This window comes from Rhinatrema bivittatum, chromosome 5, assembly GCF_901001135.1.
Source record: "Rhinatrema bivittatum chromosome 5, aRhiBiv1.1, whole genome shotgun sequence".
NCBI classification, from domain to species: Eukaryota; Metazoa; Chordata; class Amphibia; order Gymnophiona; family Rhinatrematidae; genus Rhinatrema; species Rhinatrema bivittatum.
The window spans coordinates 224693693-224710002 of record NC_042619.1 but is presented as its reverse complement, the minus strand read 5'-3'; the positions used below and the strand labels follow the sequence as shown (position 1 = coordinate 224710002).

The 16310-nt window shown below is 45.1% G+C and overlaps 1 protein-coding gene across 7 annotated transcripts in view; it reads left to right on the top strand.

The window, feature by feature from the left end:
- The window catches only part of SH3KBP1 (SH3 domain containing kinase binding protein 1), a 471173-nt gene that overhangs the window by 362007 nt on the left and 92856 nt on the right, over positions 1 to 16310 (top strand). For all 7 annotated transcript variants that reach the window (XM_029603365.1, XM_029603364.1, XM_029603363.1 and 4 more), the window contains 2 exons: positions 6683 to 6758; positions 9660 to 9754. In XM_029603365.1, the coding sequence (XP_029459225.1) occupies positions 6683 to 6758; positions 9660 to 9754 (171 nt within the window). The remainder of the gene's footprint in view (positions 1 to 6682; positions 6759 to 9659; positions 9755 to 16310) is intronic.

The following is a 16310-nucleotide window of genomic DNA, read 5'->3' as shown; positions in this document are numbered from 1 at the left end:
TGAAACAGGTTGTCTTGCAGTATCTCCCTGTATGTTGCACTATCCATCCATCCTTCAGTTTTAACAAGATGCTCAGTCCCCAGTGAGGAAAAGCATCCGAACAACTTGATGCTACCACCCCCATACTTTACTGGTGGGATGGTGTTTTCTGAGGAATGAGCAGTGTTAGGTTTGCGCCACTCATAGCGATCTGAATTTTGACCAAAAAGCTTCATTTTTGTCTCATCTGACCACAAAACCTTATCCCACATTTTAGCTGGGTCACTCTGATGCTTTCCGGCAAACTCCAGACGTGCTTTGATATGATTTTTTTTCAGTAATGGCTTCTATCTAACCACCCTCCCATGCAGGCCAGATGTATGCACAGCTCTTGATATGGCTGACTGGTGCACCTCCACTCCAGTCTCAGCCACTGAACTGTGAAGCTCCTTCAAAGTGATGGTTGTGCTGTCTGTAGCTTCTCTCACAAGTCTCCTTCTTGCTCTGAGTTTTGAGGGACGGCCTTGTCTAAGCAGTTGTCTGGGTGATATGATGCAGCTTCCATTTCCTCACAAGTGATTCAACAGTGCTCACTGGGATATCCAAGCACTTGGATGTTATTTTGTAGCCTTTTCCTATCTTGTGCATGTCTATAACTTTATCTTTAATTTCCTTAGAATGCTCTTTGGTCTTCATTTTCACAGCTTTCCTTCAGATTCATACTAATGGTACTGGAATTAGGGAATCTTTTATCCAGAAAAGATTACTTTTTTTTTTTTTTTTTTTTTTTTTAATGATTCATAGGTGGAGGCCAATTGTAAGCCAATTGTTAGGGCAATATCTTTCAGTTGTGTAAATTTGGAGATTCCACAGCACATTTTTCAGTTTTTAATTTTATTTTATAAAAAAAATGCAGAGAAATAATTATGACTTTGCAGATTTACTTTAACAGCATACTGGTTTGCAAGAAACATACTGGCTGGAACAATCTATGTAAATGTCATTTGTAATCCACACTAATCTGCTGACTTTTTAGGGGATCAAATACTTTTTCAAGCTACGTATATGGACTGAACAGTAAAACACCACTCTCTTCTCCTCAATACAGTCCTTCCTCCATGGAAATGCAGAGAGAACATGTTCGCAAATATGGTGGTAAAAAAATTTGCACTTTTAAGACAAGGGGGATGTTATAGGAGCCAAAAACAGTGGTATAATTCAAGCATGCATGAGAAAGAGACAAAGGGGCCATGCAATACAGTGCGCTCACTTGAGCGCACTGTTTAACCCGCTGTCTTGACATGGGTTAAATAGGCGCTAATCCACCCCCTTATGCAATAGGGGGATTAGCGCCTATTTAACAAACGTCTGACGCGGAGTGAATGAGTTAGCACTCATCACATGCAAATGCATGTGAATGAGGCTATTGCTCATTCACTCCACATTCAAAAAAATAAATGTGCGTCTCAGATGCACATTTATCGCTCGGATATTAACGCCTGCCTGGAGCAGGCGTTAATAGCTGAGTGCACATAGAAGAAGTACAGAAAAGCAGAAAAAACTGCTTTTCAGTACTACTTCAATAAAAAAAAATAAAAACAAAAACCTCGGCAGACCGCCGAGTTATGAAGACAGACACCAGTAAACTCGGCAGTTTATCTGCATCCGTTTTCATTACTGGCAGACAGCCGATTATGAAATCCGACGCCGAGTTTACGGTCGTCGCTCTTCATAACCGGCAGCCGCCACGGGGTCGCGTTAGCAAGGAGGCGCTAAGGTCGCACAAGCTAGCGTGACCCCCTAATTTGCATATTGCATGGCGCCCCCCCCTTGCAGGCGCCATGCGTGCGCTAAGAAAGCGGGCGCTGAGAAGTCAGCGCCCGCTTTCCGTAAAATTTATTGCATTGACCCCAAAGGGAGCTTAGAAGTAGAGAGAAGGAGAAGACCAAGAAGAATAAGATCTGGGACAGCACAGTAGGCAGGCACAAATAGGCAGACTGAGTGGACAAGTGTTCCTATCCGCCCACATTTTGTCCATTTGTTACATTTTTAAGCAGTTGGAGACAGGTTTGACTTGTGCCACTTTCAGTTGCCAATGCCTGTGGGTAGTTCCATGAGAAGAGGAATGAAAGAATTCTAGTGTAAAAATTAGTTTGAAAACTAGTGAGCTGAGAAAATATCAAAACCACACAAGAGAACATAGTACCAGGTTAAAGGAAGACATAGCAGTGTCCCTGGGGCTCATGTGAAACCTGAAATGAGGAATACATGTAGTTTCCTCATTTATCAGTTCACAGATGGCTATGATGACAGCTGTTATGTGAATTCTTCGGTAATAAGGACAGCATTAAACATTAGAGAGAGTTTCTCACTATGGGAAACCAGGCAAGAAGTGAAGTCAGCTGGTGACCACAGCCACTAACCAATGGCAGGGCAGCTCTAAAAAAAAAAAAAAAAAAAAAGCTCAGTATGAACCAATGGCAGGGCAGCATTAAAGATGCTCGATGACTTCACAATGTGCTCTGACCTCTCTGAAATTTCGATTAGATAGAAAGGAATGATAAAAAAAAAAAAATAGGCATTTTAAATGTCAGGGGCAAAAGTTATTAGGAGGGGGAACAGATGGGCATTGTGATCTTATAAGGCTGGTTTACCTAGAAGAAACTATATGATAATATAAGTGGGTGCTAGCACAATCCCACATCAGGTATCTATTATTACCAAAGGTCAAATGCAGTTACACCCTGTGCATAATTCAGGCATCGTATCAGGTGTAATAAATGGGGCAGTCCTCCTAATTACTGATACATCTATTAGGTCATCAGATCCCTGTTTCAGGTTAGTGAACATTTCAGAGGACTCTTACAAACACTTTCTCTATCCCAGCCAACGGACCTGGGAAGCAGTACTGCCACTGGGACCGTTGGCTTTCTGCCCATTGGTGGGTGATGTGATGCTGGCTTAGCCCTCGCTCTCTTCACTTGCATGGGGAGGGGATTAAGGCATCGGCACAGAATGGATCCAGTCTGCAGTTACAGATCCAGCTCAGAGGCTCTTTTAAGGGGACCGGGTGCTTTTATTTGGGCTGACGTATGTCTGAGCAGTTCCTGTGGCCTGGGCCCTCAGTTGCTAAGTTTTTTTCCCCTGTAGGGAGCCAAAGGCGCTGGTCAGCGCAAGCCGTGGGCGTCGCTCTGACAGCGCAGCACTGGCTGCCAGGCAAAAAACGCGCCCTGAAGGCGAAGGGTTAAACAAGAGAAAGCAGCTTGGGATAATGGTCTGAATTACTGGCGCTGCATTAGCAGCGCGAGGGACTGAAAATGAATGAATGATAATTACCCCGGTCAGAAATGATTACAGTTATTTTGAGTTACAAGAGGAAATGCTCTATTTAGTTAATTGTCAGCGGTGAATTGGCGTTTTTCTTTTACATTCTCCCTGTGCTCCAGTGTGCTTGGAATGGAAATTTTTTTCTTATCGAGGCATACTTGGGAATAGCTGATGTGCAAAATAGACCATAAATGAAACCGTTTAATAGCTTCCTTTGTGGATGACACTTTGAAAGATAAGCTTTTTTTTTTTTTTAACATTGAAAAAAGCTGTCAGCTGTATTTCTCATTGCCCAAAATGGTCCATACCTCCCTCTCTCTCTCTCTCTCTCTCTCTCTCGATTTATGTATATATGGCAGTATATCTAGTTTTACATAGCTGTGTGTATATATTAAAATATATATTTTCATAGCTATGAAATGTAAATACGTTGAATATAGATTTTATGCTCATCTGATGGGGGGGGTACTTGCAGGGAAAAACTGGAACGTTATTCCTCATTAGTTCTTTGGCATTTTTCATTCTGTTCTCTAGGGAGATGGCTCAGTCCCAGCCACACGACAAGGTTGTATAATATAACCTGCCTGAAGTTGTCATCCTTTCAAACCTCCCACCCCACGCCTTGTAGAAAGACATTCTCAGAGCCGGATGTATCTCTCTTGTTATATGGATAAACGCGCTTTGGAACCACATGCACAACAGCTGTAAAAATCTGCCAGCAGCCTCCGAGCTGCAGCCTCGCTGCCCTGCCCTGCTGTGTTTGTATATACCTGCCTGCCAGCATTGGGCATCCCGGAATAAGGAACAGTCTAGGTAGGGTAAGCTTTTAGTGAGTGATGTGAAGGGGGGTACCTCGGATGCGGGGGGCAGAGAATCTCTCTGGCATGCGGTATCCGTGGTCGATACGAACATCTTCCTAGTTCTGCCAAAACAAGCAGAAGCTAAGTTTTTCGTATTTTATAGTAGTAATAATAATAAAAAAGACTGGTAGACACATGCCCTGTATGTATACCAACAATTCAGGTGCAAAACACCAAACAGCCTTTAATTAGCGCCTTCTGACAGTCTGCCTTCCAGTAAACGCTTAATAGCGTGGAATGGAAAAAGTTCATTGGCCAAGTATCACTGTGTGAACTGAATGTGAAAAACAAGAGCATGGAGAGGCGTGGCGAAAGATAAATGATTCTCACCTCTTCATATGAAGTTGGAGTAAAGCCAGTTTTTTTTGCAGTGTTAATGTATTTTTAAATTTTTAATCCTACATTTTAGCTACTGGAAGATATTGATGGTGGTTACTTGTGCAGTAAGTCCCCACCCCATTGAATGTGTAAGCTTTGGGTTGAATGGCTTAGATTTTATTTGCCGTGCTGTGCCCTAATCTTTTGACAAGCTCTTCCGCAATTAATTGTGAATAAATCCTGAGCAAGATTTCACAACTGTGCAGTTACCTTGAAAGGTATTAGTAATGTACAAAGAAGCAAGCTTGTTTCAAGGGAAAGAAAGCTGTGGAACAAGGGGACATGATCTGAAGACTGCAGGGCAAAGTCAGGAAATACTTTTTAAAATGTAAAAAAAGAATTCATTTATTAAATTACATTTCAAGAACACTCTTGAATAACATATTACATGAAGAAGCATTATACATTTAGAAATCAAAAACATTATCAAGAAAACAGTACTTCATTTATTTAAGTCCACAAATTATGGAGATCCAATAACTCCATTGGTATTTTGAACAAAAGATTAATAAGAAAACATGACAGCACTGCATTAAGGGGGACTAATACAGAAAAGTTTTTGGGTACTTGCCAGGTTCTTATGGCCTGGATTGGCCACTGTTGGAAACAGGATGCTGGGCTTGATGGACCCTTGGTCTGACCCAGTATGGCATTTTCTTATGTTCTTATGTAAGAGAGAGTATACTCAGCCTTTTAGGGAGACAATGGTGATTATATTATCCTATAGCATCAAATATGAGTTAGATCTTTATCACTCAAAAATTGTGTGTGTTTTGTGATGGTAGATAAAACAAATACGAAGCTTCTTCATTCGTAAGTATAAAGTTGGGAAATACTTTTCACGGAAAAGACAGAGGACACTTCGCTGTAAGGTGCATTAGCAATCTTCCAGCAGCCATGAATGCTGCACATCAGCCCGCGCGGGACCCGGCAACAGGAGCCCCGCCCCTTGGCTACAGACTGTTCTGACGCATCTGTGCGGGGACCGTGCGCAGCTTCAAAACTTGCGGTCCGGTGCTTTCTGCCTGCTGGTCTCGGGATCAGCCAGTATTGCCGGCTCTCTAGATTAGACCTAGGAAAGGTGTGGGATGTGGAAGGGGAAAGCAAGTGGGCATCTTGTATGCTCCTCTACCCTAGATGGTGGCGTGTTAAGAGGAAACCAAAGACCGTCCTGGATAAGGGGACATCGTGAAGGCGGTCACACTCTTGTTGGCAGCAGGATGTAGCCTTAGCAGTGTGGACAGGATAAATGGGTGGGCCGGATGGGGCCGGTTGATCATTTTCTGGTGTCATCTGCTCTATTGGTCTATGCTACAAAAATCTTGAGAGGTTTGTTTGCCATTTCTCCAGAGTTGACTGTAATTCCCTTCCCTCACTGCCTCCTCCTGACATTTGTTTTGGCCTCTCCAAGTTCCTCAGCTGTATCTGAAGTGCCCTGGCAGGCTTGAACTGTTTCAGAAAGGTACATATTTTCCCTAAGAGACTGGTGGTGGGGGGGGAGGGGGGGTTAAATATTGCACTGCCACAAACTGTTTGGCATTTGCCACTCTTTCCAAGCTCTTATCTGGCATCGATCATTGGCCAGGGAAGAGTCTAATTCTGAGTCAGAAGCTGAGCCTAGAACAGCAGCTAGGATGGGCGGAAATGTTGCAACCTGCCACACTTAATTTTTTTTTTTTTTTTTTGTTTGAGGCCAACCAATTCATTATCTGAAGATTCACTTTAACCCTGGTGGAAATGCATTTAACATCCTGTTTGACTCCATCAGTCTCTCTCTTGCTGCTGACTTAAATTTTTAACCATGAATAGGAGGCACTGCTGCTTTAATTGTCTGCGTGCCATCACTCTGCGCTCTCCCTGGGACCTGAGTGCATTGGCTCCATTGATGCAACCTCCGACCTTATGCAGCAGAGAGGACTTCTTGCTCTCCGGCCTCATCTGGCCACGCTGCTCTCTTCCCCAGTTTCAGAGCTTGCCCCTGCATGGATTTTAAAGCACCAAAACAGCACAGCAAGGACTATTAAAGCTGGTTTAAATGGTTCCTCACCTTCTCAACTCGCTATGGGGTTTTTACATCCTAGATTGTTCCTTAAAGGTTTATCAAAGAGTTATTAGATTAAATAATTTCTCTATTTCAGACAGTTGGGAAGAAATTACCTCCGACTATGGCTACGCAAGAGCCGGTGAAAATAGAAGCTGATGGCCGAGCAAGGGGTAAGGCTGTTGTAATTTTTTGCAGTCTTCTTAACTGTTATTTAACCTAGCAGTTCCTCCTCCTCCTCTTCTGGGCTTCCAGCTCATATGAGATCAGGGCTGGCATCTGGCACCATCAGCCTACATTTTGCAACTACCTGGGGGATTTTTATTCCCCTCCCAGCTTGTTTTAGTCCAGTCATGGCGGGTGGTGGCCCTCGGCTGGGAGCCATGCAGCAGGGGCTCTCTTCCCAGAACCCTGCTCTCTTCCCAGAACCGGGCGCTGAATCCGGCCAGTAGGTGTCGCTCGTTGCACAATGATTGCGACTTCCTCCACAGGGTCTCCCTGCCCCGGCTGACCTGGGGGAGCGGAAGACAAGAACCAGGATCTGAAGACAGGTCCCTCTGCAAGGCAAATGGTGGGGTGTAGTCGCTGAGCCTCCCCACAGGCCCAGACCTCTATTGCAGTCGGACAGAGTAAGCTTGGCTTCAAGGGGGCCAATGAAATAAATGAGCACGGAAAACGGGCGCTCCGTGTTGAGCGCCCGCTTTTCTAACAATCGTCCAGCCTCCTCTCCTAGGTGCGTGATTCAATATTTAAATGAGGGCTTGCGCTGCCAAGGAGGCGCCAGGGACAAATGTGTGCACCTAGCACCTCTTTGGCAGCGGGTGCCCGGGAGAGGTGTCTGTCAGCGGGTTAGGAAAACAGACGCTCAGTTGTACGAGCGTCTATTTTCCTAATCTTTGCACAGCCACAGGTTAGGAAAACGGATACTCATTAATTGAGCGTCCGTTTCCCTAACCTGACTGCCGGCAATTTTTATTTATTTATTTTTAACCTTTTGGTTTCTCTGACTTAATATCGCTACAATATATTAAGTCTGAGGATATACAGAAAAGCAGATCTGGGGAGAATAACTAATAGCGCTCATCAACATGCATTTGCATGTGATGAGCGCTGTTAGTTTTGCAGGGAGTTGGATGCATGTTTTGGACACGCTAATAAGGGGTTGTGGATGTACATCCGAAACACATGTCCAACCACAGGATAAACAGTGCGCTCTGTTGAGCACACTGTTTTGCATCGGCCCCAATGTGTGGTGGCGCGCAGCCAATAAATGTTTTTATCTTAGCTTTCCTTGAAGCCTTTTTTACTGTAAAGTGTGTCTGGAAGGGAAGAGAAGACAAAGCACACCCCTGATGCCGCCTTTACTTTGCCAACTGCTTTGCTGTCAACTGGCCAGCTTGTGATCATGTGAGGTGATGACCTCCCTCCCCACCAAGGTCTCTTTGCTGATTGCTAGTTCATCCCCTCCAGAATGTTATTTAACCCTTGAATTTCTACACCCAAATGCATGATTTGGGTTTATTTGGGGTTTTTTATTATTATAGCATAGCTGCCATTCTTCCAATTTTTTTAACATTTTTATTTTAATTTTCCACGATTGTTGAATAACAAAACAATAGAACATCCGCACGTATAATAAGCTATTACCCTCCCTTCTCTTCCCCATCCCCCCTTCAGTGTCACAATAACCCTCCTTCCCTCCTAACTTCATGACAGCCATAAACACTCTCAGGCCGATTCAGAAGTGCGGGAGAACGGGCGCTCTGTGTTGAGCGCCTGCTCTCCCAAAGCGCGCCCAGCTACCTCTCCAGGGCGCACGATCCTCTTTTTAAATGAGGTCGCATTAAAAGGAGGCGCTAGGGACGATTACACGCCCCTAGTGCCTCCTTGGTCCAGGAGAGGTGGCTCTGTCAGTGGGTTCAGGAAACAGACGCTCGTGGTTTTCCAAACCCGCTAATAGCCATTGGTTAGGAAAACGGATGCCATTAAAATTGAGCATCCGGTTTTCTATCCGGACTGGCTGGCATAGGGGTTTTTTTTGGTTTGTTTGTTTTGGGTTTTTTTTTTGTTTGTTTTGGGGTTTTTTTATTTTTTATTTTTAAATTTTCAAAAAAATTTTTTTTTTACATTTTTGGTTCCTCTGACTTAATATCGCTAAGATATTAAGTCGGAGGGTGTACAGAAAAGCAGTATTTTCTGCTTTTCTGTAACATTTTCGGGCTGTTCATAAATTAATGCCTGCCCTTGGGAAGGCGTTAATTTCTGAGCGTAAAATGTGCGGACTGGCCGCACATTTTACTTTCAATATCCCAGGTGACTAATAGCCTCATCAACATGCATTTGCATGTGATGAGCGCTATTAGTTTCCAGGGCTGGTGGCCGCGTATTTTCTACGCACTAAACCCCTTACAGTTTAAGGGGTAATAGACGCGTGTCGAAAACGCGCAGCCAACCGCATGTTAAATGGTGCGCTCGGCTGTGCGCACTTTACAGAATCGGCCTGACTGTTACTTAGGCTTTTCACTAAACTGTGGTATACAATGTCCCTAGGTGAAAAAGCAATGAATCCACTCTTTGTCTTTGAAACACCCCTTTTTTAAGCTGACCCAAACAAGGCACTTCTGGCTTTAACAGTCAAAGACTGGAGATGTTCTTGCTAAATGTCCACAAACAAATCATACTTCTTTGACGTGAAAATTCCTGGCCGATAAATACTCATTAATGACCAGTTTATGCATCCATAGTTTCCACTGTATAATTGTTTGTCTTTCTGATGTTATCAGTTTATCCAATATTTATTTTTTTTGCCCTCGTACTCTTAATAAGGCGTGCTCAGCATAATCATTCATTTTCTTAAAGTTCGTAGCTCGTTTCTGGTCCAGCGTTTACGACGGAGCACATAGTATGGCGATCAGTGCCCCTTCTTCATCCGACCCCCCCCCAGTTCCCTACCATAACCCATATTCCGTGATGTTCAGTTATTTTAATAACATCAAGAAGGGAAAACCAGAAATGAATTCTGAAAGGAAAGAAAAAAATGAAAGGTGAAAATAATTTATATATATTTTTTCCAGCCAAGGAATATTGCAAAGTGTTGTTTCCTTATGAAGCACAGAATGAAGATGAATTGACAATCAAAGAGGGTGAAATCATTACAATTGTGAAGAAGGTAAGCTTTTTAAATTTGTTGTACAGTAAATATTTCTCCAGGGACGAAAGTATGCACTGGATGTGGTTAACGTTCAGCGGCATATGCCGACCGCATTAAAGGCTCCGCTTTTATTTGTCAGCGGTGGATTAGTTGGATTTCAGATCGAGGGCTGAAAAGCTTTGTTTGTATGGAATGAGATGGGATTCAAAAGGATTGTGGACGTTGCCCCTTTTTTTTTTTTGTTTCATATCTTGGATGTTGGAAATTGTTGTGTACCATGCTCAGAGAGATGAGTCTGTCTTGCTGTTCAGCTCTGGGGGGTTCTTTTTGTTTCAAAACAGGGACCAGGTCGTGACATGTGGCACAGGAAGCCTAAAGTAGTGCTGCTGAATCTGAGCTTCTGCAGACCCTTTATAATTTTTTAAGATGATGTATGTTAAGACGGGGGGGGGGGGGCAGATGGGTAAAGTTTCTGCTTGAGCTGTACAATTCATAACATTTTTATCAGGTACAGATTTTTTTTTTTAAACTGTATATGGCGGGGATTGATAGGGTGGGTGAAGGGTAATTTATTGTACACCACCTAGAGGTTTTTATATTAGGTGGTATATCAAACTGAATAAATAAGTGAGAATGTACAGAAGTCTGGGGACTCCGTGATGCAGCTGGCTGATGAGCTCACTAGGTATCGCTGTTCCTCAGTTGTGTACAGCACATGCATCTTACTACACCAGAATATTAACCAGGAGTTAGGCTTTGCATAATCTGCATTTATTATTTATTTTAATATGTAAAATATTTCTCTAGAATTTATAGAAATGAAACATAGAAACGACAGCAGAAAAGGACCAAATGATCCACTCAGTTTGCCCAGCAAGCCTATGTTAATATTTGCTGCACTGTGCAGGTTATCCTCCTGCTTACCAGTTTCCCAGACCCATAAAAGTCAGGGCCCTCAGGATACCATTTGAATCCAATTTCCATTAACCCTTGCCGTGAAAGCAAAGAGCTATGATGGAGCTGCATCAAAAGTATCAGGCTTACGGGCCGATACAGTACAGTGTGCTCCGTCTGAGTGCACTGTACTGTATCGGCCCGGTGATTAAGGGTAGTAAAAGCCGCATTGCATGCATATTTTTGTAATCCACCCTGGACACGTTTATTTGGTAGTTGCGGACTATAAGCATTTTAAATAAATAAAATAATACATTGTCTGATTTGCAGTAAATCACAGAACTAAGCTTTATTTAAATATATTTTTAAGGGTGTGCATCAATAAAACTTTTTTCGTATTGTTTCATTTTTCCCCTTTTTTTAGTTTTTTTTTGTTACATTAGGGTTTTGTTTTTTTAAATTTTCATTTAGTGCGCACTATTCGGATTTAGTGTGCTCTATTGAGTTAATGCGTACTATTTGAGGAGTAATGGTGTGCACCAAATCAAAATAATGCTCACTAAACAAAAAATTTAAAAAATAATTTCATGAACATTTTTGTTTGTTTAGAAACAAAATAACACAGGCAGTGTGTCATTAAAAATGAAAGCACATCCCTAATATTTATAAATCTCTTCCCTGGTTAAAAACCAGCCAAAGCAGGGGGGCTGATGACGTCAGCGGAGCGAGTGGAAGCCTGATCCACAGCTCCTGACCGACCCGGTGGGAATCGATCGAATCTGCAGCCATCCAGCGTTTATTTTTGGCGACAAACACAGCGTTTCCCACGGCAGCACCCAGCCCATGTCGTGCCGTAAAAAAGGGCCCGATTTCCAGAAATTTTCCTACCAAAAAGTGGAGAGGGAAACGCGGATCGAAAAATCCAAGATGGCGGCCGCTACTGCCCCGGGGCTCTCGGAGGAGGAGGAGACAGATCGGAGCTTGGCTGCAGACACTGACATACCGACCCGGGGTGAGTTTAAAACCTGGTTTCGGGAACTGAGGCATGATCTTCAGGCATTTAAGACTGAAATCAGAGATGTGGGTGGGGGAGCTCCGGGAAGAAGTCAGCGACATGGGGAGGCGGTTCTTTGAGTACGAGACGCTCACAGAGGCCCAAGCTGAAGCGGTAAATGCTGTGACTGCTGATACTAAAAACATTTCTCAGGAACTAAACCAACTGGCCCTGAAAGTGGAGGATTTGGAGAATAGGAGCCGCAGGATGAACCTGCGCTTTCGAGGGGGTCCCTGAAACGCCAGAGTATGCTGATTGCACTCAGGTCATCACAAAGCTCTGCGTGGATATGCTGCAGCAGGCGGGGCTTTCGGCGAGCGAGGGGCCGGCAGCACCTATTACCGTGAAAATTGAGAGGGCACACAGGGCTCTGGGTCCTCGGATAGCGAACAGGGTAAAGGACATAATAGTCTGCTTCCATGAGTATGCGGTGAAGGAGCGAGTCCTCATGGCTGCCCGCCAACAGGGGAAAGTCGAGCTGGACGGGCATGAGGTGCAGATCTATACTGACCTTTCCCCTCTCACATTAAAGAGGCGCGCTGACTTGAGGCCCATCACAGAGATCTTGCAGAGAGAAAAACTACGCTACCGGTGGCTCTTTCCCTTCGGGATCAGCTTCTCTAGCCAGGGCAGGACTTTCAAAGCCCACTCACTTAAGGAGGCCGCCAGCTGTTTGAAGGAAGCGGGGTTCAAGGCTCCGGACCTGCCAGCGCCCCCGTCCCCCTACAGCTTCGCAGAGGGAAGTACCGAGTTGGCAAAGGATGGGAAAGGGAGGGAAAAGACTGCGGCGTACACCGGCATCGGATCCGGAGCCTCCGGCAGCAGAAGCTACCTGATGGGGCCGCCCCAGGATTCAGTTGTTTCTTTCATTCCTGCTGGTAGCAATAGCTGGATGGCTGCATTGTAGGAAATTGTTTGTTTGCATTCTGCGATCCCCACCGGAAGGGGCAGCGGAAGGACTGCTGCACCATGCCTCTTAGTTTCGGGCCTTGTGCCCGCCGACTGCGGTCGCTTGGAGGGAAAGGGGGAGGGGGGGGTTGGGGTTTCAATGTCTTGCAGGACTCTGAGTACTGTGCACACCTGTCTTCAGTTTCTACCATGGCTCGGGCTCCCTTTTTGGGACGCACATACGTTCGGTGCCGGGCAGGATTGCCTGTGTTCTCCTCTTGATTTATTGCTATGATAACTTTCCGATTATTGTCCTTAAATGTGAAAGGATTAAACTCGCCCCGCAAACGCAAACTCTTGTATAAAGAGCTACGCAGGAGCAACGTGGCGGTGGCCATGGTACAAGAGACGCACCTGAAGCGACGCTATGAGCACCTGATGCGCTCGCCACACTTTCCACAACAGTATTGGGCAGCGTGCACTTCGTCTGCACGATATGTGGGAGTGGGAATTCTATTCCAGAAGGATTTTGCTTACGAACTTATTAAGTGTGTACCTGACCCTGCGGGGCGGTTTCTCTTGCTTATTATTCAGGTTGCGGGAGAAAAACCTTCTTTGCTAATCTGCTGAGCACTGTGCAGACCCAACTCGAGGGTCATCTTATTCTAGCAGGGGATTGTAATATTATGCTTAACCCCAAATTGGATTCCTCTGTGGGCCGGGGATCTATCCCTAAAAAAGACAGGGGTAGCTTGATCAGACTTCTCCACCATTTCAAATTAGAGGATACATGGCGTTTTCTATATCCTTTGCGGAGGGAATATACTTTTTACTCCAATCCCCACAATCTTTATACGAGGATTGATTACATTTTTGTGGATAGGGGACTTCTCCAGCGGGTGGCTAAAGCCTCAGTGGATGCTATTACGTGGTCTGATCATGCTCCTTTGTGGGTGGATTTAGCGTTTCCCTCATATGACAGGGGTCAGAGGTTCTGGAAGTTAAATGATGGCCTCCTGGATGATCATTTGTTTGTGTCCACATGTAAACAACATATCAAGGAATATTTACAATTTAATGAGTCCCCTGATGTCTCACCTATAACAATATGGGATTGCCTGAAGGCGGTAGTGAGGGGAGAGCTTATTGCCCGGGCTTCCTTTGTTAAAAAAGTTGAGCGGCAGGAACGGGCGGCGCTACTGGGTAGGTTAGTGACCCTCGAGCAACAGCATAAACAACGGCCATGCGAGACAGTGAAGGTCCATATTGATAGTTGTCGGTCACAAATTGCAGCCTTGGACGCCGCCCAGATAGCGTTTGACATGGAGCGGGTGGAACAAACGTATTTTGAAGGGGGTAACAAGGCGGGCAAGATTCTGGCCAATAAATTAAAAGTGAAGGTTATGCAGAACCTTATCACTAAAATTCAGGATGAAAAGGGAATCCCTCTTACGTCAAATGAGGAGATTAGGGCCCGCTTTTTGCGATTTTATGCCACTTTGTACCAAAGGAATCCTAATATTAGTCAAGAGGCTATTGAGGGTTTTTTACTTGGGGTGTCGCTCCCCCGTTTAATGGAGAGTCAGAGTGCGGTCCTAGATGCTGTTATAACTCCCCTGGAGGTTTCCCTTACCATAAAACAGCTGAAAGTGAACAAATCCCCTGGATTGGATGGCTTTACAGCCAGGTTCTATCAATGTTTTACGGATGAACTTGCCGGTCCCTTGGCAAGGATGTTTAACGCCTTGCGGGAGGACGGTCACTTAGCTGCTAACTCCAATGTAGCAGGGATCACAGTGTTAGCGAAGCCTGGCAGAGATGCCACACAGTGTGGCTCCTATAGGCCCATTTCTCTGTTGAACATTGACCTTAAACTACTGGCAAAAATATTGGCCAATAGGCTTAACCATCATATTGCGCAACTGGTACACCCCGACCAGGCGGGGTTTATCCCCGGGTGTATGGCCTCGGACAACGTTAGGAAAGTCATAGATTCTCTCTGGTGGGCTAAACGCCATAAGCTTCCATTTTTATTAATGGCTATGGACGCCGAAAAGGCCTTCTATTTGGTCCACTGGCCGTTCCTTTTTCAGACCCTAACTTCTATGGGATTTGGTCACTTCTTTATTCAGTGGATAAAACGATTGTATGAGGGACCTAAAGCATGTATAAAAGTGAATGGCGGCTATTCCACATATTTCCCAGTGGAGAGGGGGACGCGGCAAGGGTGCCCGCTGTCACCTTTATTATTTGCCATTTTCATTGAACCTCTAGCACAGAAAATTAGGGAGACGGCGGCCATAACTGGTGTTGAAGTGGGGACCTTTTCCTCAAAACTGGCTATGTTTGCGGATGATGTGATTCTCACCCTCACTAATCCTTTGAGTTCTCTCCCAGTGGTGGTAGACCTAATAAACTCTTTTAGTAAGGTGTCTGGCTATTCCATAAACTGGGATAAGACTGAGATTCTTAACGTTTCCCTATCTAGCGCCCAGGTTTCTGGACTTCAGGCAGCTTTCCCTTTCCGATGGGCCAAGGATAAATTAAAATACCTTGGGGTTTATATTGGTAACAAAGGGGATATTTTCACTCTCAACTATCCTCCCTTAATGTCTAAACTCTATAGGGAAATGGAAGAATGGAGCCGATATCACATATCGTGGCTGGGGCATATAGCGGCTTTTAAGATGAATATTTTACCCAGGATCTGTTATTTATTCCAGATGCTCCCTGTTAAAGTACCGGAGGGGCTCTTGGTGAAATGGCAGCGACGCATTATGAAATATATTTGGCAGGGTAAGCATCCCCGGGTGGCACGTAAGGTGCTCTTCCGCCCTAAACTCTACGGAGGCCTGGCGGTACCCAATCTGGTGTGGTACCACGCTGCCGCGCACCTTCGGGTGGTGGCGGAGTGGCATAGGAAGGGGAGGGGGAAGCCTTGGATAGCTCTAGAACAAGAAATTGTGGGGGTTCGCCCGTTATCCTCTCTGGTGTGGCGACCACGCTCCGCATGGCCGAACTTGCATGAGATGTCCCAGCCCATGCAGCATACTGTTCAAATGTGGTATGCCTGGCGGAAGGTTTTTATGGGTAAACGGACCAGGTCCATCAATTCGTCCCCCTTTTATCATGAAGACCTCCTCCATGGGAAGGCATATAAGGAGTTTAAGGGGTGGCTGGATAAGGGAATTACCACTTGTGGACAGCTCTGGGACAATAATGGGTGGCTGCCCTTTGAGACTCTTCAGACTACCTTTGGGTTGGACCCTTGGGATCGTTATCGATACCATCAACTACAATCCTATAGCACACATTCTGGCTTGAGGAGGGACCTTCAGTCGCCGGTATCTTTATTCGAATCTTACTGCAGAGCGGTAGACAAGATCCCCAGCTTATTATCTAAAGTGTACAAATTGCTTAATCAAGATTTGCGTTCGCCGCCGGCTTATGTGACCGCGTGGGAGAGCGACCTGGGGGTCACTTTGGATGAAGAGGCTTGGGACAGTATCTATTCTAAGATGGGGAAGGGTATAATCTCGGCCACTCTTATTGAAAACGAATTTAAATTGCTTTATAGGTGGCATTACACCCCAGAGCGGCTGCACCGTCTCTATCCCCAGGTGGCAGACAAATGTTGGAAGGGATGCGGGGCAACGGGTACCTTTTTTCATTTATGGTGGGAGTGCACAGTGATTTCCCTGCTCTGGGATGCGGTCTCAGATTGGATTTCGGGGATTC